The sequence below is a fragment of the Halichoeres trimaculatus genome, unplaced genomic scaffold (genome assembly GCF_033239565.1).
Source record: "Halichoeres trimaculatus isolate MK-OKI-2021-1 unplaced genomic scaffold, fHalTri1.1 fHalTri1_scaffold_4, whole genome shotgun sequence".
Lineage (NCBI taxonomy): Eukaryota > Metazoa > Chordata > Actinopteri > Labriformes > Labridae > Halichoeres > Halichoeres trimaculatus.
In genome coordinates this window covers 6,755,207-6,780,016 of record NW_027437182.1, presented here as the reverse complement: position 1 = coordinate 6,780,016, position 24,810 = coordinate 6,755,207, and the positions used below count along the sequence as shown (strand labels likewise).

Sequence of the window (24,810 nt, the reverse complement as noted above, 5' to 3'; positions counted from 1 at the left end):
TGTGGATAAAGTACTAGGGATGGGTACCAAATTAGCTACTTTAATAGGTACCATCCTAATTCTGTCAGAAGTACCAGGTATCGATTCCTGTAAAACCAAAAGGTACCATGTTTAGGTACCTAAATGTATCCTTGTGACTGTGAGGGAGTGGAAGAGTAGGAGATTTTCCATGCTTGACATGAACACAGCATTTCAAGTTATATTCTGAAGAATAAATATGTTAAACTGAAAAAACTATGCTCTATTATTAAACAAATTGATATTTTTCACCACATAAATACAAAAAAGTACCAAAAATTGGTACCGTTGAGTACCGGTATCAAGGTATCAAGGTACTGGGCATTGGTACTGTAACATTTCAAATGTGAAAGGTACCCATCCCTATATAAAATCATTTCTGTTATTGTTGTATGGCTCAGAATGATTACCCAGGAAAGGTTGACTAGGGATGGGTACTGAATTACGTACTTAATGCGTACTGACCGATATATGTCTGTAGTACCGGGTACCGATTTGAGTCAAATCAAAAGGTGCCATTTTTCGGTACCTAAACCCATCCTTGTGACTGTGAGGGAGTGGAAGAGAAGGCAATTTTCCATGCTGGACATAAACACAGCATGCCTAGTATAAATACTTAAAAATAAACATGTTAAATTAAAAAACTTTAAGGTTTTATGATTCAACAAATTTAGATTTACAACCACAAAAAGACACAAAAGTACCAAAAATTGCTACCGTTCAGTACAGATACCAATTGCCAGGTTCTAGGCATTGGTACTGTATCGTTTCAAATGTGAAAGGTACCCATCCCTAAGCTTTACACCCAAAAATATCAAGCTAAGCTAATGTTAGCCACACATAACAGGTAATGGAAGGTTCACAGTTGTGTACTTAGTCCACTTTTTGAGTGAGCTGCTGCTTTAAAGAAGAAAAACAAGTTAAATGTTTTAGCGGCAGATGAACCAGAACAAAAGATTGTTGACCGACAAGCAGATTACCTGGTTAACATTTTTTGGATGGCATTGGGCAAGAAGACACTAAAACACAGCACAGTATGGGAATGATCCACTAAAATCCCAAATAACAAGCACTAAATTATGTATGCAAACTAAAAAATTGAATGTACTGTTAGCACTTGCGAGTGATTTACTTTGACTGTGTGCGCAGTTGATAACAAGTGCAAATGTGATGTGGACCCCTCTATTTAAATCAGGATTCTATGTGTGCTACCGGCTGTCACCATGGGACGTCTGGGAGAAAAGAGTGGCCGTAAACGAGAAATTAAGTCTGAAATCATGGAGTTAGAGGTTTTGGTGGAGGAGGCAGATAACCACACTGGTGAACCCCAAACTGAAAGAAGACGACATGTAATCAGATATTATTTCTGACAATCCAAATATGTTGACAAATGCACAGGGAGATTCTCTTTCTCTGTCCTCTGTCATTGCACCTTTGCCCCCTTCTTGCCACGATGACTGCATCCATTGGTGCGTTACGCTGTGCCAGTTTGCGTCTGCCTTTCAAATAAGCTAAATATAGATGCAAAAACACACCAACCTCAGTCAGTTTCAGGTTTGATAAATCACATTGTGGGTGCTGAATGATGACATTTGCACCTCCTCCCCCCAGAATTTTGAATGTTCTGCACATATTCTGCATTCTCAGGTTTCCTACAGCTTATGTAAAGTTAAATATAAGACTTTTTAATACTTTTTAATCTAATTTGAGATTACATTTAAGACCAACTTCACAATAAACACAAAAGGAAGAACCACCACATTAATTACATAGGGTTAGGGACAATTAATAGAGTCCCAGCTGCACATCAAGGTTTGTTGGTTCTGCTATCATGATTCTGTGATGTTACCTAACATGTGTTGACATTTTTTTAAGACTTTCAGAAATTAATTCAAGACATTTAAGGCCATGTTTTTAGATTCATGAATTCAATGCCTTTTAAGACTTTTTAAGGATCTGTGGAAACACTGTTACTCATGAGGGCAAACATGCTAAATGCATATGCTATTTTGCTTATTTGACAGATACAATCATAGGTGCATCCAGTTAGTACGTCAGCTTTGTGCAAACTATCAAGTTAGCGCATGATTTTATACATGCAAACCTTTAGTAGAACAGTCCCTATATGTGTGGAAATGCTGGATACTGGAACAACTCTGCATAATTTATGTACAGTCTCCTCCTTTGGTCTTATAAAGATGGCACAGCTGAGGTTAAGGTAGCATGCAAAAGAGCTGCACCGACATTTATATCCAAAATAAAGAGATAAAAAAGTCACTTGTGTTATCTTTCTTCTCTTACAAGAAGAGCATGCCTCCAGGAGCAATAGCTGCCTCTGCAGTTTGACAGTAACCACTAGCTCATCTTAATGTCTGTGTGTGGCACGGGCCACAAAGACTCATGCAGAGAGCTGAAAACACAGATTTCTGCAACAGAATAATACCACAGCATGTGGTGTTCAGCACAGTGGTTTATCAATTTTTGCTTTGCAGAGCTATCACAGATTCTACTACCCTGTCAAATACAATTTGAGTCTTAGCACAGCTTTGTAAACTATTGTTACTGCTGTTATATTCTGCTGTCACTGTTTGTCTGGGCAACAAACTGTAAAGCCGTATTCTTCTTCTTCTGCGCCACTAAAGCTTGATTGGTGCGAGGACAGAAAATGCTGCCAGTTTTAGAGGGACAGAGGGAGTGGGAGACAAAGAGAGTGACTGAGGCTGTCAGAAAGTGAGGATGAATGATGAGAGGTGGCAGGTGAGAATGGAGAGGACTGTCATTTGTTAGCTGACAGCTTTGTTACACACCGCTCATGAGGGACCAACGGCAAGCCGACTAAGAATGCAATTGTGAGAGTGCGTGTGTTTTTGGAGAAGAGGGTGAAGACAGCAGATAGACAGATGGTCAGACAAAGAGAGGAGACGAAGAGGACCCACAGAGAGAGGAGGAACTGATGGAAGTAGCGGCTTTCAGCTCCCTGCTGCAGTAATAGCAGGTGGTTACAGTCACACACAGCATGCAAACACTCACTCCACACACACTCTCGTTTCTAAGCTTGAACCCCGCTCACCGTGATCCTTACCTCTGTGGGAGAGGTTGCCGTTGCTCTCTTTCTGAATGGGTGCCACCGGGCCCAGTAGGGGTGTGTGTGTGGAAGTGGAGCTCTGACTCCTGCCTTTGAAACTGGTCGTCTCTGTGCTGGTGGCGGCGCGGGTCTGGGAATGCTCCGTGGACGTGCTCCTGGGGGTCTGTGTCGTCAGGCGTCTGGACGTGGGCCTGGGCGTCGTAGTGGAGGTGACGGTGGTCGTGGTGGTTGTCGGTGGAGTTGTCGGTGGAGTTGTGGTTGGGGGAGGAGTTGTTGTGCTTGTTGTTGTTGGTCTTGTGGTGGTTGTGGGAGGGGTTGTGGTGGTGGTCGGAGCAGCTGTTGTGGTTGTTCTTTGCCGAACTGTAGAAAAGAGGACAGGAAGTAAGAAAAAGTACTTTAATCCTGGAGTATGCTAACAGTTAGCTCATTTCTGTAGCAGAAGTCAAAGTCTCCTGGTTGTGTGTGGTGTGCACTGGAAATTAATAAAGTGTAAGACCCTCAAAAACCTAATAATTGAAAATTACCTTTATAAAGTAATTGTAATCATCAGGACATAGTACTTAGGGATGGGTACCAAATAGGTACTTTTTTAGGTACCGACCGAATTATGTCAAAAGTACCGGGTATCGATTCAAGAAAAATCAAAAGATACCATGTTTAGGTACCTAAACGCATCCTTGTGACTGTGAGGGAGTGGAAGAGTAGGCAATTTTCCATGCTGGACATGAACACAGCATTTCATGGTTATATATTGAAGAATATATTTGTTAAATTGTAAAAAAAAAAAATATTTTTTATTATTGAACAAATTGATATTCTTTTACCACATAAACACAAAAAAGTACCGAAAATTGGTACCGTTGAGTACCGGTACCGATTGCCAGGTACTGGGCATCGGTATTGTATTGTTTCAAATGTGAAAGGTACCCATCCCTAATAGTACTTGTGCTGAATGTAAGTTTGTGTGTGGGGGAAGTCTTGTCTAAATCTCAATGGCACATCTTGTGATAGTTTATAATTGAGAGACTCTTTGATTTTGTTATTGTTATAAAAAGGTATTTAAGTCATAGGGTGACAGAGAATCTCTCACACAAGTTGTTTTATGTTTAGGTTTTTTTTTCTATTTTCAGTCAGCACACTTATAATGAATCATACACTAAGGAAGTAAAAGTATAAGTACTAAAAACCTCATAATAACAACAAAAACATGTCTCAAACCAAAATCATTCATTCATAAAATCTGTATTCCCCAAAAATCAATTCTGAAACATAATGATAACAGATAAACACAAAAATGTAGTACACAAATGGTTTTAATTTCCTTTTTTTTAGGGAAAGTAAGGTTTTGTTGGTTTCAGTTTTTTTTAAAAAAAGTTCAGTTCGTAAAAGAAAATTCAGTTTATTAAGCTCATCTCAATTCATTTTGGGGAAATGGGAGTGTGAAAAAACTGTCCCATTCTTAGTTTATTAAAAATAAAGTTCAGTTTAAATCCAAATGCAAAAAGAAAAAGGAAACTATCCACAGCGGAAGATCAGGTTAAAAAAAAAAACAAAAATACAAGCTGACAACTGCCAATATCACATCAATCAGAAAGCTAAAGGGTGATGTCTGATTAAGTGAGTGAGCCTCTTGAAGAGTTTGTACTCCACTTCTTCTCTGTTAGCCTTTCTTTGTATCAGTGATTCAGGTAAAAGATAAAAAGGTCAACATTACCATGTGTTTCCATAAACCAAATGTCAGTGTACGAATGTTGCATAACATAAAGAAACATAAATACATGCAGTAAAAAAGAAGTGCTTGACAAAAATAGCTGCACTGCTTTGGGCGGTCTAAAAACGGTCGGTGCAAACGTTCGCTCCTCGCTCCAAGGCCGTGCTTCCTCCACCATCATTTCTCTGGGGGATTCTAAAAATGGTAGCACACATACATAATCTCTGTGTGAACTCCTTTCCCCTCAAAAACAGAAAAGTTTAATCAAGGATAGCTGCTTTAACAATGAGTGAAATGTGGTGACCGTACTCGAGGAGCTGAAATAAGGTCAGTGTACTGAGATGGAGGAGATGTGCTGGGTGCACAGGTAAGCCGAGAGATTTCTGACCCACTTCCCAAGATAGCAACCCAGCAAGCACAGGTATGTTATCCTCTGAGGGAGTTGACTGTGGAATCAATCTTAATTAAAAAGCTTTTTGAGGCTGACGTTGTGGAGCACTGGATTTGTGTAATATTTGCCTCCGAGAATCCACATTTGTCATAATTTGAAAATCTATGAATGAGGAAGAGCTTTGTTGTGTAGACGAGCAGACATCATTATAATCACTGTGTTTTTGTGTGGAAGCTTTTTGTTAACAGACCTTTGAAAACAGACGGCTTTTCACATGAGGATGTGTAAAATCATCTGAAATAAAATTTGAATATTACACTGTTCATCCCTTTACAAGAGGATGCCTGCATAAAAAATTGCATTGTTCATTTCTAAAGATATCATCAGGTCAGGTGACAAAAACACGGTAGAAACATCCTGTGATGTGGCCTTGGGTGTTAGTTGTTTTATAATTCTGGCTCATCAGCTTAAAAATAAAAAAACAAAACACTAAAAACCTCAGAGAACAACATAAAAAGCTTGTTCACCTTGTTGGGGTGTAGATTTCTTTGACAAACACGATATCTGAAGCAGAGGTTGGGCTAGATATTTCAATTGTCCGTCATTTTGTCATAACAAAAGCAACTCAAATACAACTTGTAACATTAATTATGCAGAGCAATTATTTTGCTTATTGGGCAGAAAGAGAAAATAATAGACAAATAATAGAAAACATAAATAATGATACCGACCTTGCTTTCTAGATCTTTGTAAAGCAAAAAAAAAAAAAAAAAAAAATGCTCTCAAAGCAAACGGAATGCACCTTTATTTAATCAAAAAGAAAAAACTCAGAACTGTTTTCATGATAAATGTCAAGTCAAGTTTTTTGCCAGTTTTTTTGTATTCCATTTTGCCTGAGCTTAAACTTTTCTTCTGGGCTGCATGGATCTAAAGTGGATGCGCATTTTGGGGTAATTGAGGTCATCAAGCAAGAAGGCTGCAGAGGAGATCAGCATCAGGTTCCGTGTCTTTGATTTTATCCAGGCTAAAGTGCTGTTCTGCTGCTACACTACAGACTGGAATGACCACTACTGCTTCAGTTAGCGTTTTAAAATCTGGCGCAACTCTTACAAAGACGGGTTTCCTGATCCTGCCAGAGCCCACGTCGGTGGGAGGTCCGGAGGTACGAAAGAGGTGGTCTCAGAGTAGTTGTGGTCACAGATGCGCCCCAACCATCGACGGTATAAAACATGGATGTAGTCACCACGTTGTCACCTGTCTGTTCCTGAAACAGTGAAATGAAGCCAATCTGTAGACGCAGCCACACCTGATATGACGCTGGCTGTGAGATTCCTTTCAAACAGCTACAGGGCGCCCAGTGGTCACGTGACCTGAGCTGTGTATCTGATTGGATAATCAAACAATCTTAATAACTTCTAAACCGCGGAGTTAGAATAAAAATCAACTCACTGTAGGTGTGTGTCGATTGAGAAATCAGCGTTTTAGACCCAAGCCGTTTTTTGAACCAGGCTACAAATACGTTTTTAATGCCGTTAAAGTAAGTTTTTATGACTGGGTGTGTCCATGACTTCTGGTCTTTCTGCAGCCAGCCTCAAGTGGATTCCCCAACGCATTAACTCCATTGAACTTAAGAAGGCTGTCAGCAACAACATGATAATGTAATAGCTAATTAATTATGCATGCATGCCACCAACTGGACAGGGGGTCAACTGTAGGTGCTGTATGTATGTAATAAATGGATTGTGTCACAATGAAAGTGATGGACTGGATTGCTCTCGGGTTTTCTAATCTGTTAAAATGACGGGCAACCATCAGATTTTTCTGTCAATACTCAAAAAATTCTGTCAAAGACAGAGAAAAAAAAAAAATATAATCAACTAAAATAAAATAATAAATTAAAATCAAACAAATAATAAAAAAACAAATCAAAAAAGTAAAATAAATAAAACAATAAATATTTAAAAAACTAAACAATCAAAATAATAATAAAAAATGAATTAAAAGAAAATAAATGAATCAAATAAAATAAAATAATAAAACAAAATAAAAAATAATAATTGGTTAATGAGGCCCCTGACCTTAAGGTACTACTCAGATCTCCTGGCTGGAGAGCACTTACTGAATCATCTCTAAGGAAGCTTCAAATTCTGCTCTGAACTATTTAGGAATGGGCCGGTCTGGGTCTATCTGCACAGATTGAAGTACCTAAATTACATTTGACATGACAGGCCGAGATCTAAGCTATCGTACACGACTGGAAAAAACTTCTTCCTTCCTAAAGTTGAAATACTTCCCTCAGAGCCCATCCATGCATACATTTGGATTCCCCAAAATACAGAGAAGTTTAAAGTGGAACATTTATTTAAAGATCTGTTTAAATACTTCATGATGGGTTGAACTCCTTCTAGCAATGCTGTGAGGATGAAACTGGTTCAATTTCCTCATGACCTGCCTCTCCATCATGCCACCAAGGTTACTGCGATGTGGACTTCATGTGACACCCCTCAGCACAAACCTGTTAATTAAGACTGTGTAAGACTGTGTGATTCATCACCCAGAGTGTGACCGACTCACCCAAAGCACAGCGCCTCATGTCAGGACCCAGCTCCATGCCGTCAGGACAGGCACAGGTGTATTTAGGAGAGTGGTCTGTGATCTGAGGAGCCTTCAGGCACAGGTATTCACAGCCGCCGTTAGGAAGACTGCCCAGGTTACAGGCATCAGGAGCTGTAACGACACAATAAGAAATAAAACAGAGGATCAAAAAGGGCTGAGTCACTGGTCATGTATCCCTGCTCATAAAACTGGAGATGGTTTTCCTGAATACAATCTGAAGTACAATGTAGTTCCCAAACTTTTATTGATGAATGTTTCACTGCTTTTTTCAGATGTCTGTACATTTAGTGTAGTGTCAATGCTGTCGAGAAGTTAGGAGGAAAAAAACAACTGAAAAATGCACATTTCCCATGTGGCATTTTTGGTCCATACATTCCAAACATCTTTGAAAGAAATAAGAATTTCATTAATGTATTTCACAAACCAGTTAAACCAAAAGAAACATGATCGAACACTTTAAAAACTATCAAACTTCATCCAGACGCATGATCATCAAACCATTGAAGTTAATGTGAAATGAGTTTACCATGGTACTGGCACTACTTTAAACTGCTCCCTTTCAGAGTTCACTATCCTCACATAAGCCTCAAATCTAGGTATGCAGCCCATCAAAGTTCAGCATAGTCAGCAGATGATGTCTTTTCCAAAAGAGGAAAGCTTGTTGATAATCATTGTTTCTTTCAGAACATTAACAATATCACTGTGTTTCATCTGTAGAGGAGATACTGGATGTGAGAAATGACAAATTCAGAACTTAGGTCCCAGATTCACTGTTAACTGACCAGATCTGTTGATCTTCTCCAAAGTCAGCTCAACAGCCTTTGCCGCTTAGAACAGTTCTCACCATTCAAGGGATCATTACAAAAAAAATATTTAAAGATCTTTCTTAAATATCTAGCATTTGATAATATTTGCATGAAGTATGCTACAATTTTCAGAACTACACAGCAAATATCTAAAATCTTATCAGTGTTTTTGTCTTACTTTAAGTAAAAAATGTCTTATAACACTTGATATGAGCCACATTCAGCTTATCAGTCCAGAAAAATGTCTTTTTTTAAGTTGTTTTGAGACAAGTGAGAAGTAAGAGAAATTTGCTCAAAAATTTACTTGGATTTACGCAGATTATTTTCAATTCAGACCTCATTTTTGTCTTTAAATAACCTGAAACAAGACATTTTTCTGGACAAGTCAGGTAAATGTGGCTAGGGATGGGTACAGTTCACATCTGAATCGATACGGTGCCGGTGCCCAGTACCTGGCAATCGGTATTGGTACTTAAAGGTGCCAATTTTCTCTACTTTTAGTGTTTGTGGTAAAAATATTAATTTGTTTTATAATTTTTTTTTCAGTCTAACACAGTTATTTCTCAATAACCTTGTAATGCCATGTCCAGCATGGAAAAATCGGCTACTCTTCCACTCCCTAACAGTCACAAGGATGCATTTAGGTACCTAAACATAGTACCTTTTGATTTTCCGCAAATCGGTACCCGGTACTTTTGACAGAATTCCATTGGTACCTATAAACGTACCTAATTAGGTACCCATTGCTAAATGTGGCTGAAAATAAGACAAAAACACTAGATAAGATTTCAGTTTTTTGCATTCAAGTGAATGTTTTTGAAGACGTGTTTTTTCTTCAAGCTTTTAGACTCTTATAAACACCTTTAATTGATGACATTTCATTTATTTTTTAAGGCAAGCTTGCTTTTGCAAGCCTTAAGGACTTTTCTTTCGTCTAACCTTTGCAATTTGTATGTAGATGTCCTTTTCTGTCTTTAGTTGGTCCATGAACAAACAAACCAACCAACCAGGAAATGAGGATGCTACAACCAATCATGTCAAGGAAACATGATAGTGTAGCTATAGTTATCAAGACAAAGTTGCTAGCCCAGTATTACACAGCCCCCACTTTAAACATGTCAATCACATGACATACTGTCCAGTTCTTTTAGAAATGACACAACTGCAGATCCAGAATATCTCACATCTGTTGCAGCTGTCTAAGTTGTTTCAAAAGGTGCTAAATGTCACTTAACCCTTCTCTGTATTAGATTCCTTGTTGTGATTTTTTCAATCCGAATCTGACTGGATCAGTTTTGTCTGAGCTGAGGGGACCAGACGCATCTGCCTGAGCAAATAAAACATGAGCTTGCAGATTCTTTTGGGTCCCAGGCTACTCTTACAGTTTCACTTAGGGAGCTATATTTATTCCATTACCTTTTTTTCCCAGCCCACTGAGGAGATGTTTAGCTCAAGGCAAGGATGTCTAAACTTTCTTTTTTAATCTCAGCACTCAAATGAAAAATTTACACTTGGTTTCCAAACCCAAGATTCTGACTGGTGAGGAAATATCGCTACTCTCGTCATCCGGAAGAGCAGCAGAATTAGGTCAGACTGTGGTCGATTCTGCCTCGTGATGTGCGTAGTTTTCAGGGAAGGCACATCAGAGAAATCATCAGCCATCAGAGGGAGGCAGCAACATCACAGTCCACACACATTCAGATTTTAATAAGCTGGGAATACATTTGTGCTTACTGTACAGTCGCTCAGCATTACACAGAGTCATATGAACGACTGCCTAAAGGAAAATTCTTAAAGCTGCAAATGTCTTCCATACCAGGTTTGCATATCAAGAGGAAGAGAAGCTCTTTGCTTTAACGCACAGCTTTGAAAGTTCATGACACATTATAGCAACACATTCAAATTCTGTGCTGGGTGGAAGAAAGGGGCAGGGAGGTAGGAGAGCAAAGTGGGGAGAAAAGGAGGGTAACACTTTATTTTGATAGTCCGTCAGTTAACACCCCACAAGCCTTCAGTAGATATGCAGATGCATATTAACAGTGTATCAGTTAATGTTTAACATGACCTGTTGGCTTTAAATCATGGTACAATGGTTTATTGAATCATTATGGCCACATCTGGTTTATAACACCACAATGAGGACTCTATGTTATGTATGAAGGCTATGCATAAAATCAAAATACAACATTTTATCTGTTGAGGGTCAACAACTATTTATTTTCTACAGAATAAAAAATACATAATGAATAGGAAAGATGGATTAAAACACTTACAGAGGAGAGAGGTGGCCTTGCAAGTTGCACCACTCAAGCTCATAATTTTATTAATCTATCCAGTATGTTATGTCTTATGTTTTCACGAGGCTGCTGAAGTACATTCAGCATGTTTTCATGAAGCTGCTTAGATCTGGTTGTGTTAAGACTTGCTTTTGTGGGCATTATGGAAATAAAAGAGTGTGATTTTGTCAGATCTGTTTGAGCAGAACTCTTGATTTATTAATGGGAGAATGCAATTAGTTCCCTACTGGCTCCTGCACAAAACTGCTCTGAGCTGCAGCGAGAGGAGAAACAAACAAAAAGAAAGGATGAAAACACACACAGAGAAAATTGCTTACACACACTGGGAAACACAGATGTACCCACTTGCAAGCACACAAACAGGTGTTTGTTCACACACCTGGGGAGCATCCACCCTGGGATATGAAACTACATCACACCATATCATTTTCCATTCACTTCACACCTATCAATCTAACCACAAACACCAAGTTGTTTGTCTGTTTCATAAGCTGATTCTTTGGTCTTTATGCTGATATTATAGACTTTTCAGAGATGCTAACAATTAATGTAGTTATGGAGACACACTCAAACACACCATTTCTTTAAAAATGTGTCTTACCCTTGGGTTGTCTTTGCTCATGAAACACCACCAGGTCCAGTGGGTTGTTGAGATGCTCTGCCACCTTTGCTACGTCGTGTCCTGTTAGCCTGTTAGCACTGTAAATCGCTTCATCCTCCAAGTCCGTCCAGTAAACTCGATCCTGGGTAGAAACAAGAAAATTAGTTAAAAAATAACCATAAACTGTTAGTATGGATTGGACTAAGACTCTTTGTTCTGAAAGTGGATCTGACTGGTTGCAAAACAACTTTTATTATTATGTAACATGACAAGAACGTTTCCCTTTCTTTACAACTAATTTATCACCTTAGTTAACATATGCATGGAGCCATCCATCATCATCAACCTATATTTAAAGTTCCCTGAGGGAGACTTTCATTTACAATGATAAAATTAACTAACAATATGCGTCTAAAAAATTTGTTAAGGCTACAACAGGAATTTAAACAATAAAAACAATAAATCATTGAAAAATGTAAACTTTAAATAACTGAAAACAAACTAAGCAGTTACATTATGGTAATAGGCGGTTAAGAACAATAATTCTAAAATGTCCATCAAGGATAAAATTACTCAAATCCAGGTCATGTTGCAAAATGAGCCAGGAGTTTGCAGTACTGATGCAAAAAAAGTTTTCCCCAGTTTAGTCCTAGCGTGAGGAACCTGGAGAATCAGGAGGGCTGGGACAATATGCTATTCTTGCGATTTGTTTCCATTACGATTTTTGGGGTGCTGATGTAAGTAAAATTGCAGTTCTGTAATTGATTTTTGCGATTTTTAGTTTTCTTTTTTTAACACCAGACCATTTAAAAAGTTGAATGATGATGATAAAAATGTATACAGACAATATCAGGAGCCATATTTTTCCATAAAATGCACATCACGTAAGTCAGAGAGAAACATCTCACCCTCTGCTGGTGAAAAGTGGTCACTTTTTTCCAGTCCACTTTATGAACAAAGACTGAATTGAAGAATTTGAATTTGAATTTGAAAAAAAAATGTTTTTCTTTTTTTTTTGACAAAGAATCCCGATTTCGATATTGTCAAACAAAAAATCCTGATATACTGATTTGCATTTTTTTTTAATAATATATAATATATAATCATATATATATATATATATATATATATATATATATATATATATATATATATATATATATTATCTTCCAAGAGTCATATCACTTCTTGACTCTACCTCCCGACATAAATTACTTCCCCTGAAAAAATAAACAAGAACGGCAGTTGTCCATCATCGTTAAAGACGACGTAAAGCCTTGTTTTTAACCTCTTATAACTAATGAAAACGAAACTTTTCTGAAAAAGAGGACTCTCCAAATCACCACAAAAATCAGACATGAGAAACATTTTTACGAGGTGTATTAATTTTTTAAAGTTTGACCACAGCCCATCTGGAATGACTGGGAGATAGATTTTTTGAACTATACTGCAGCCAGCCACCAGGGGAAGCAGTTGTTATGGCAACCTCACTTTGAGCCGAGCAAGATGACATCCTTTTTTTTGACAGTCTATGTTTTAAACCCATTAAATGTCTTTAAGAACAACTTAGAGAACACTCAAGAAACATTGCAGGCTCCCCAGGGCAAGCTGAGCAGAGTTTTCAATGCAGAATATTGTATCATCTGCAAGAGTTTAACTCAAGAAACCAACAGTGCAACGTTAAGGTATAGCAATCATTGACAAATCTGTGATCAATCTGGCTCCATAAGTCAAGCTGGTGCTGGCTAATCAAACTTTTTTAATGCTTATATTCCCTGAAGTGAAAAGTTTACATCATCTGCATACGAAGACAGTTCATTAATTTTATGAAGCCCAGTATTACAGCCTTAGAGGACATCCTACCCTGCAACAATTAAACAATCGTCCCTGGTTGCTCCAAGCAGACATCCAAAAATCTCTTAACTGACAGAATTTGAGTACATCATGGTTTGTAGATTCACATTTTACTCGACAGGTAGACAAATTACGGGTAGTTTTTGCCTGGAGGTAATTCTGATTCGCTTTTCTTTTTTTAAATTCAAGGTTTGTGGGAAATGACAGGTTTGAAGGCTGGAACATTGGTTGAGTAAGTAAGGTTAAAAGCTTTGCATTTTAATCGAGGTGAAAAGTTTAAACTGGCTAAATAAGTCATGTTTTAAAAGGTTTGTGCTGTACACTCCGACATCCGTCATCAAGCACTCAATCCCTGGCTAAATATCTTTTCAAAAAGTGCCAGACTTATTTGGATTAAAAGAAATACAGATATTTTCCAGTTTAGGATTGGATTGAAAAAGTATATCTCTGTGATTGAGACAGTAATGTGATAACATGGATAAGACAAACACTAAACCTGTTTCTGATAATTGCTTGGCTTTTGCTTGAGGGGGATGTTGCTCTACTGTTTGAGAGACAGAGAGGTACGCATGTCCCCATTCCCAGAAGTCCTTCAGTGAGTAGCAGACATAGTTAGCTGTCTGTTGAGGGTACCAGTGGGATGATAGAAACACTTCTATGTGTGCTTTGGGAAATGACAAAAGCTGAGAAGCTGTGACATCCATAATGATAACTGTCCTGTTGTATAGTGTTTACCAGCAGCAGAGAGCCTACGAGTCCTTTGAGTGAATCTGCTTCACTTGGTTTTCTTAGAAATAAAATCAGAGACATTCTGCAGGCCCTGACCTGTGAGATCTTCTCTCATCTTTCCCTTCAGCTTCTTCTCCATTCTCATCCGCTCTCTAACACCTCCTCACTTGTCTCTTTTATTGGTATGCCAGGATCAACAAGGATACATGGCAAAAATGGTTACGACACTTGGTTTCCATGGCAACTGCAGACTGCTCCATATATACAGACACACATCAGTTAAAAAAATGAGAGCACAGGGAAACACTGAGATGTTGGGATTGGAAAGAGGAGACAATGAAAAGAGGGTGATTGTGAGATGATCTCTCAGCATCACATCCAGGATTGTGGCTCCTATCAGGGATTTTCTCCCCATCTCCAGGTTGTGTTTGCTGTTTTTGACTTTTCCAAAGGGCAGAAACCTACAGGGATCCAACCACAGCGCTGTCTGCTCCGTGGATATACGTTTGCACAGACTGTGGTTTGGTCAAAGCAGTAATCTGAGCTGGGCTATCAGCGGACTTGACCTTTCTCTCACCTGCTCTTTTACTATCTTTCATTGTGCTCACCATCCCTCCCTCCCTCCCCCCCTCACCCACATTCAGATAACCTTTACTCGTATGACAGGAGAGCTGAAACAGTCAAAGACAAATACCAGCCATGTTGATAAAACCAAACTCAAATCTTCCGTTCAATCTCTCCCTTTGCCTCCCACTCCCTGCGGACGTCTGTCTCCGGCTCTGACAGTCTACCTTCTCCTTTCTCTGTAAATTTCTCCACCGTCAATCTCGGAAAGCTCAATCTTTTCTGACCTTGATGCTTCAAACGGTAATGCAGACATAAGCAGGTTAATGCTTCTCGTTGTAGAATTAAGGTCAATGTGCACAAGCGCTCCTGAGCGCACGGCCTTGTATCCAAGCTGCAATCTCCGATGTTGAAAAATGAAGCCAGTGTAGAAATGTAAAAAACTGCAGATTTGGAGAGTTCACCTGAGGCTGGCTCCCAAAGCTCAGGAAAGCCTGTTAAAGTCCAGATTAAAATGCTTATTTTTACAACTGAATAAAACATGTTACAGCTTGGATCAAAGAACTGTTCTGGTCTCTGTATCACAGAATTCTTAAGCCGATTGGGCAATAATACATATTGAAAACCTCCATTTTGCTCATTTAAAGAGGATTTATTGTGCTGCTGCTTTAAGGCCCCCAGCTCCAGACACCCTCTTCCTTCTGATTGGCCAACCCTTTTGAGGTCTGTAGAGGCTTAAAAGAAAACTCAAGACCTACCTTTTTTTACACTTTTTCTCCCTGGCCTTTGAAGCACAGTAGCCGGGGATTGTTTTATTTATTTTTATTAATTTTATTTATTTTATTTTGCTTCTTCTGTGTTTTTATTCATTTTAAATTTGTTTTATGTCTTTTATATTGCTCCTTGTCCTTGACAAATTCATTTTACTTATGTTTTAAGTCTATTTCTTTATCTTGTACCTTATTCACTCTCTTGTACAGCACTTTGTTTTAACTATGGTTGTTTTTTAAAGTGCTTAACAAATAAAGTTGGATTGGATCTGGCTTTTAGCTGGGTTTTTTTTTATTATTCTATGTTATATTTCAACTTATTTTAACCCTTTTATTTTGTTTTATTTCCACATTTCAGTTCAGATTTTGTGATTGGAATTTTATTCTTTGTTTAATGCTTTTTCTTTTATTATACTATTCTATGATTTTATTATGCACCTGATGTTACACTTTCTCATTTTACCATATTATTTGTCCAACTTTTATTTTGTATTGTTATAACATTATATTTATATATGTACATACACATTTACTTTTTTAATTAATTAATTATTATTTTGGTTTTAGCTTACATGTTTCCTCATTTTAATTCAAGATGGCGTTTCCTCAGTCCTCTAATTCTGTTTTCTGTAAGAATTTCCTTTTTATGTCTTTGTGTGTTTGAGTAAATGACTGTGTAAACTGAATGTGGTTTGGGGGGAGGGGGGATTGCAGGGTCTTATGTTTTCATTTTATGCAATTATGCAATTTTCTGCTTTTTATTTCACTTCCTGTTGTTTCATTTTATTTTTTCCACATGTAAAGCACTTTGTAATACAAAGTCCTGTATGAAAAGTGCTATACAAATAAAGTTTAATAGGTTGAATGATTGACTGGGCTAAGGGTAGACCTTGGTGTTCGAGATCCACCCATCCAACCTGTCATGAACCAGTAAGGAGATACTTTTGCGATGACTTCATCACTTAACCAGCCTTATTAAGATCTCATGCAGATCTTGTGCCAATTTGTGGACCATTTTAAGCAGTTTAAAGACAGATTGAAGAATTTCTACTACAAATAAATGTTAAGTGATTAAAAAGTTTGCTTGTTTACAGTGGAAATCCATAAGGATGGGTACCAAATCAGGTACTTCTATAGGTACCGACTGAATTCCATCCATGGTACCGAGTAACGACTCACGTAAAATCAAAAGATGCAATAATTCATCCCTTACACATTCTTGTGGCTGTGAGTGAGTGGAAGTGTAGGCGATAAGAGTTTATGTATATTAAATTAAAAAACCTTTGCAATATCAATATGAAACAAATTAATATTCATCACCACATAAACAAACACAAAAGTACCAAAAATTGTAACCCTTGAGTACCAATACCAATTGACATGTACTGGGCATGGTACCGAGTCAAATGTGAAAGGTACCCATCCCTAGAAATCCAGCATATGCTTAATTTTAGGGTACTATCAATCAATTTTTGAAATATGGGGAAGCAAAATATCCCCTCTTTAAGGCTGAGAGTTAAAAAGTTTGGACAAAAGGTGGCCAACCTGTGCCCTCACCTCTGCCTTTCTGCCAGTTTTGAGAGCTCCTGCCGTGTTTTGGCTTTGTAAACCTTCTTTGGGAACCAATGGGTGACATTACTGAGACAACAGAATGTGCTTGTATCACTTCAGCCAGAGTTTTGTCTCTTTGTAGTGACATGGCTTCTTCTGAATCATTGCAGTTTATGGGTCAAAGGAGGAAACCTCTTGCTGGTTTTTGTCATGACTTTGTTCCAAAACAGCCTCCAGACAAAAGTTGAGCCCTTTGACTGACACATGTGCCCAGGGAGCTTTTGTTCCTCTTGTATACTTAGATGTCACGCCAAAAGCTGCAAATGAAAACCCACCAAAAACCTCAACCCACTCAACGTTTGAAGCCTTTAATTTTGTGGGTTTGATTTGTGTTCTTTGTTGTATCAGCCAAACTTCTGAAAATTTAATGTAGGCTTGGTATTAAATCTGTGTAGGAATCAAACGTCAGGAGACATCTTTGTGTTAATCTCTGCTAAGCTGCATTACAGCACTGATGTCTGTGCACCCACACAGGTGTCTCCAGCTATTTGAGCTGCTTTGGCTGCTTATCTGGACCGTAGGTGTGAAGAGATAGGGCTCGACTGACAGTGTTCTGACTGTTCAGTTTAAGATGTGCTCACAGAAACTTCACAGCATCACACAGGGGTCACCTTCACTTCATCTGATCAACATCTGAGTGAAGAGATATCAACGTTGATATTGATGTTGACCATTGAAAGCTGGACTGATATTACTGACATCAATCTAGCTTCTCCATCTCCTACTAACCTCTGATGTGAGGGGAAAACTTTTTGAAAGACAGCTTCGAAGCCTGTGGTTAATGAAGGGGACAAATCTGTCTTTCAAATAACTGAATTTATTGTCCCATTATTAATCAAGCTAAGCTACATAATACAGTTGGCTAATTGACTGCAGCTTGTGCCTCATAAAATACAAACAGGCTAGTGTCACCATGGAGTGAATGTCGATGTCGATGCCTCAGAAATGGGACTAAAGCAGAAGTGTCTTGAACATGCAGTTTTTGCACAGTATACTGAAAAGCTAATCTACAGTGATGTCAATAACACGCTAAGCTACAAAGCTCTATAATCTGTAAAGACTAATCTTATGTGTTACTTTTTTCAAATCAGTATTCAGATTAAAGTTACTCATCCAAGTCACTGTGTTTAACAATTTTTTCACTATTCTTGGTTAAAAAATCAGCTTTTTTCTTGTGTCTTTGGGAGTGACAGGAGTAGCTTATTCCATAAGTCACATTTTCAGCATGTGGACAACTCACGTGCAGCCGGCGTCACAAATGTAAACAACAATGGAGGGAGAAGAGAGATGTGCGTTTTCTAGCTGGAAATACAGTCACTGTTTTGAGATTTTTTCAGCTAAATATGACAGTATTAATGTTTGTTGTACACCCTGTGCTGCCAATTTGCCTAAGATTCTTTACTGAAACATTTAGGAATCAATTAGAGAGATCGGTACACTGGGGCCATAAATACTTGAGAAGTTGTTTGACTTTTACCTGGGGGGAAACTCTCTGTTTAGCATAAATCCATCGTTAATGGGAAGCGCAACATAAGGTAAGCTACAGCAAGGTGCCTGGTGAAGAGCAGGGGTGTACCTTGACTTTTTAGACTGGGGTGCCCCGAGCAGGGTACTGAGGATTATGGATTATGTGAGAAGACTCTCTATTAACATTTATTTTTGTTTATCTGTATAACAAATACAGGGTCAACAGACTACAGCATAAAAAAATGAAACTGATACAAACCAAAGTAGACTAAAACAAAGCATTTTGAAAAATAAATAAATCAAAATTTAACTGAAAAGTGCTGTAGTGTACCAAAAATAGTACTGTAAAAGTTTTCTTAAGTTTTATCTAAAAATTCAAAATGTAAAAAAAAAATGTTTTCAATTGTAAACATTACAAAATGATCAATAATCTCTTCATGTTCCTTTAAAACAAAACATCTGGACTCACATAATTATTTATTTTAATGGCAATTGCACATTTTTGCCAAATCATGAAGCTGCAGGTGTTGTCGGCAGCTGCTGAATGTAACTAATAAAGTAACTTGTAATCTTACTTAGTTACTTTCAAAATTGAGCAACTAAGTTACTTTTCAAAGGAGTAACCAGATTATTTTTTCAAGGTAACTGTGGCGACACTGCTCATCTACCTGTGACTACAAAATGCTCCAATGGTGCAACTGCTATCCATTAAGACATCTAAATACTGCCTCATACGGCTCAAAAGACATCAGCTGTTTGGTTGAATCTGCTTTTTTAAGGCGTTAAAGAAGTCACCACACTTGATAACAACCTCCACCTGAGCAGAGGAAAATTCAAACAGACTTTCCTTTAAAGAGCAGTGTGGTTTTTTAGGACCTCTGTTCTTTTTAAATTCTGCTGCGATGTAGCATTCACCGTAAAGAGGACCAATTCAAGCCCAAGCATCTTTTCTACTCTTCCCTCTATCTGGCTGTTTATTTCCACCCCCCTCTGCCTGTTCTTCACAAACTCATCTCATCTACTCCTGTATCGCCCTCCGGTCAAACAAAGAGAGGATAAACAGTAATGCGATGACACTAAAGCTGGTGAAAGAGAAAACATTACTCTCTGTATGCTTCTGTGATCTGCGTCTCCTCAGGGCTCGGTGTCTTGGCAGGAGGTGGACACTGGTGGGAGGGGTCTATTTATGTGTGTGTTTGCTGGTGGAGTATTCTGACTCTGATATAAAAACTCAGCGACTTCCCTCTGCAGGGTTGGAAAACATTAGTCTAAATATCAGTATCAATGGAAAATGAAACATCTCAGTGGGAAGATGTACTTAAACAATCCCTGAGGAACACTTCAGGGCTTAAAGAAAACTCTCAAAGTTATACATGTGAGACTTCACTTCCCTCAAATGTCCAAATGAGCAAGTGAATGCATAGGCTTGGAAAAGAAAAGCTTGATTTTGTACTTGATGTATGAGAATAGGACATACAGGCATTATTTCTATTCCTAATGATGCCCACAGTTGTCATAAAGTTAAAGCTAACACCTCATAGCTGAGACGTCCAAAATATTTCAAGGTTGCGGTCGGTGCACTGCAAAATTATGACTCTTAAACACAAACTAATGCAACACTTTCACCATAAACTGATCTGATAAAGCAAACTAAAAAACCAAACAGTGACAAAAGATAGTGATTGTGAACTCAAAAAATCTTGGTTGATTGTGACCATCAAAAGATGCTAATGCAAGCGTGCGGAACCAAACAGCCAATATAAACGTTTTCAATAAAATGCTAAAGAACAAATCAAATGTCACCTCCTTCTCTCAGATAATTCATATTTATACACTGCAAAAAACTGAAATCTTATCAAGTGTTTTTGTCTTTTTTTTAAAAGTAAAAATTGTCTTATTATACCCAATATGTGCCACATTCAACTGACCAGTCCAGAAAAATGTCTTGTTCCAAGTTATTTAAGGACAAAAATGAGGTCAGAATTGCTTGTAACAAATAGAAAAAAAAAACAACAGATGAAACTAGAAAAATTTGCAGTAAAATTTGCTCAAAACTAGAATAATGTCTTAATGCAAGTAACTTTTCGCTAAATCCTTTGGCAAATTAAATTAAATATAGATTAAATATGTATTTTTTTTTTAAAGAAATGTACATGTGATGTCAAATTTTTTATTTGCTTTAATACAGTTGCAAAAATTTCACAAATTGTAAAATATTTTTTGAACTTGTTTTAAAAATTTGAAATCTCAAAAATTTGCAAGAAAAAGAAATTGAATGAATTTGCAAAACTTTCAAAATTTTGAAAAAATACTAAAATTTGATAACATATATTGATATGGCTCAACTCATCCTTTTTTGTTGTTTGCTAATGTCTTGCCATTTATCAAGAACGTATATTTAGACGGCATGTTGTGAGTTAAATGAATCCATCCACACAGAATTAAAATCTGTATTTTCTTCCAGATTTGACTTTTTGCAGATTTAATTTTCTTACCAAGATTTCAGTTTTTTGCAGTGTTTGGTGCCACAAACTCTACTTTATCTTCACAGTAACATCTAGTGAATAATAATATAAACATTATTCTTTATTTATGAAATGTACATGTGATGTCTGAGTTTTTTTTTTGTTTTAATAAAATTGCACAAATATGTAAACATTTTAAAAACTTTTTGAACTTTAAAAAAAAAATAAATTTGAAACCTCAAAAATTTGCAAAAAAAGAGAAATTGAATAAATTTGCAAAAATTTCAAAATTTTGAAATAATACTTCAAATTGATAACATATACTGATATGGCTCAACTCATCATTTTTTGTTGTTTGCTAATGTCTTGCCATATTTCAAGCGTGTATATACAAACATTCATCCACACAGAATTAAAATCTGTATTTTTTTCCACAGTTTTGTCTTTTTGTAGATTTAGTTTTCTTACCAAGATTTCGTTTTTTTGCAGAGTACAAGTTGTTTCAATCAACAAAAATGTCCAATTCTACCAATGAGTACAGTTTGTTTTCTTAAATGACAAATACCAAAAGGAAAAACCAGGAAATTGGTTTGGCATTTTTGCAAAAATAAAAAAAGTAGTTCAAAGGGACTCATTATTCTGTTTATCAGCCTCCTCATGCCATGAAACCCTGCTTTGTTATCTGCAGTGACATATGGGGAGTTACACAACTGGGCCAAACCGGGCCTAATAAGCGGTTTAACACAAACCCAAACCCAAAGACAAAACAGCCCCCCTGATGCTCATTTCCTAGATAAGCACCAAACTAAATTAAACACCAAGGTTTATTGTTTCATCCCACAACTTAAGCCGAACAACTTGAAAGAAACAAACTTCCCATTATTGCTGCTCTGGGACCCTGACACTGGGCTGTGCTGCTAAAGGATTTTTAATTTGTTCTGTATCATAACCAGAACAGAACAAAGACCAGAGGAGCAGAGGGCTATTAATCTCAGCGGATGAACTTTCAGCGCCTCACTGGAACCTCGCTTTTCTTCCTGTTTTGTTTCCACATACACACACACATGGAAGCGCACACGGGCAGGCACTCTCAGCTGGACATGATGGATGTCCCTTCCTCGCTTTGCTCCTCATCATCACAGTGTGTGCAGCACAGAAAGCACTTCCTACTGTTCACATTTCACCTGCATCTAGCTCCCCTCATCCTCCTCATCCTCCTCTCTTTGCTCCTCTGTTTCTCCTCCAGCACTGCTGTGCATCCTGTGCTCCAACACACCGATTCACTCTTGCCTCAACAAACACACCACAATTAGCTGCATCGATTTCTCCACCCTACTGTGACTCTATGATTGTCAGCACTTGAAATGATTATTCCTTCTTTGGCTTTAAATGACTGCTTTACTTTTAAAGCATCTCTATCTCTTATTTCGTCTCAGTTTGTCGATTTTCCTCTATTGACTTTATTTTTCTCCTTTCACTTCTTCAAGCTCTCACACTTCTCGTACCAGCAAAACTGATGTCCCTTAAGTATATTCTTAGTCTCCCAATACACTTTCACCCAAACACATCAATTACAGCCGTCTGGTCTGTGGCTCTGAGCTTCAAGTCATGACAATTTAAGCTCCCTCCTGGTCTTTGTTAAACTCGTGCACTGCTCAGCACAGATTTTTGCAAAGAACTTCTTTTTTTTAACATTATTATGTGAAACCCATGACCCTTCATCATTAAGATGCTGCTCCAGTGCCACAGTGATGCTGAGCATAATATTGGTCTCCTCCTGTGTGGTCTTACACTACATTGTGGTGTTGCAGAAGCAGGAGAGGCATGTAACAGCGTAAGCTTCACAAACACAAACAGGCACGAACACACAGCGCCGTTCTGTCCTGCAGGCTCTGACCTTTAACAATGGCATCGCTTTTTTCTCTGTTACTACAGCCAATGCCTGTAAGTACCCTTGCGTCTTGTGCTTTTTGAACTTATGATGAGGCGTATCAGCGCTGTCTTGTTGTAGAGCAGTCGTAGTTAGGTTAATATCAGCCTAAAGAGACTTGTTAAGGTGAAAGGAAAAGTGGTTGGGGTCTAAAATCAAACAATAACCTTCGGCTCTGAGAAATGAAACAGAAACAGAAGCACTAAAAACTGCAGTCCCAGACTGGCTCTAGAGGTACTGGAATTCACATACTCGCCAAGCCAATAAAGACGACTTTCACAGCTAAAAAAAACACGTTTACAACCTGATTCAAAATATAACACAGGCTGAAAAGCTAATTTTTCTAATGGCACTCACTGTACCGAGGGTGCTTTTCTCTCTCACTCTAGTAATATAAACTCGGACTCTTAAGATCATGAATTTCTCAGATTAAAGTCACAGCTCATCTGACTCACAGGTTGGTTGTTGGTGAGGAAGCTCAGAGCCCACCTTTTTAATTCCTCATGTCCAACATGGCTCCTGCCAATGAGAGGCTTAACAACGCTGTATCAGAAACAGGTTGTTGACATCATAGAGACCACATCCATTCACTACACAGACTATGGTCTGAATATGTACTTAGGTAGGTAGGTATTATTTAGCTTCAGCCTGCTGTCCCGGAGTCTAACATCTACTTAATCCAACCAAACTTTAGAGCTCTTACTTTTGTATATGTTATTCATATTTCATATATTAAATCCCTTAGCTTCAATACCATATCCAACTTTTAGAATATGAACAGTGTCCAGAAAAGAAAATCCATGGGGACATATTTCTCTTTTTGTTCTCATCTTTTTAATTATCTTCGTATTTGGAGCCATTACTTTTGTGGCCCATTGGTGGTGATTACATCACACCGGTTGTGTTTGCATTGGTGTTTTTACTGTTTTCTTCCTGTATGTGTCAAGAGAATCACGTAACCATTGTTGCATTGTTTACAAATGAAATTTCAGTTGTTAGCAGCCTGTAGACTGCCGATGCTAACTGGTGCTAGGCCCGATGTTCCCCATGAGCTGGGAACAAGGAGGTGAGGATGACATGCTGGTTCTCAGATGTGAACTAAGAAGAGACATCAACCTGTTCTTCCATCCAAGGAGAATGTAGTATCTATCTCCATTAAGATGGACAAGCTAGCCGTGCTAACCCAGCAGCAGAAGGAATACCAGAGGGTAGAGCAGCATAATGCCATTGACAGACATGGGCATTATGGACAAGCTGTTGTCTCTGATGGACATTTTTTTTCTAGTTGACACTTATTATAGTATTCAATTTTTTATATATGTGGAATTTTTGCACAATACACACTTTCTGAATTTTTCCATTGTTGGATGAATGAAAGAGTATCTTATCTTATCTTATCTTTTAATAAATCTTTCCACTTAGGAAGCAGCAACTTTTGGGAATGGGAAGACAATTCTTACCAGTATTCCCTCTAATCAAAAACTTTGTTATAAATATACAAAAGCTCTTCATAAAAGTAAAAACGCATGTCCACTTCTCAACGTTGAAACACTGTAAATCTAGAATTATGAAGCAAAGATTAAATGAAAACAAAGAAGACGTGAGCAAGTCATCCACAAAGTAGAGATTAGCCAGTACAGACCTGTTTTGTCTTTGTGTATCTTCTTTTAGAGGGTGGATAAGGACATAGGAACTTGTTTGCCTTGTGGGTAGAAACCTCCTTTAAACACTGCCAAGTGTTTAGAGTCGATCAATGCAAAGTCCCAATGAAATAAATGAGAGTAAATATGTATCGATGATGTTTTTAGGGCTATCATTCCCTTGTTTTCTTGAAGTGTTGTGCTCAGCTTCATCTGTTCTGATTGGGTAAGCTGCTTTAAAATTGATTTTAGCCT

General features: G+C 37.9%; 1 protein-coding gene across 6 annotated transcripts in view; it reads right to left on the bottom strand.

The window, feature by feature from the left end:
* lrp8 (low density lipoprotein receptor-related protein 8, apolipoprotein e receptor) overlaps positions 1-24,810 on the bottom strand; it is a 292,858-nt gene that overhangs the window by 20,061 nt on the left and 247,987 nt on the right. For 4 of the 6 annotated variants that reach the window (XM_074667517.1, XM_074667521.1, XM_074667519.1 and 1 more), the window contains exons 14-16: positions 11,526-11,667; positions 7,780-7,932; positions 3,089-3,463 (exon numbers count right to left, since the gene is read on the bottom strand). In XM_074667517.1, coding sequence (XP_074523618.1) covers positions 3,089-3,463; positions 7,780-7,932; positions 11,526-11,667 — 670 coding nt within the window. The remainder of the gene's footprint in view (positions 1-3,088; positions 3,464-7,779; positions 7,933-11,525; positions 11,668-24,810) is intronic. The other 2 variants (XM_074667518.1, XM_074667520.1) reach the window with 1 other exon arrangement.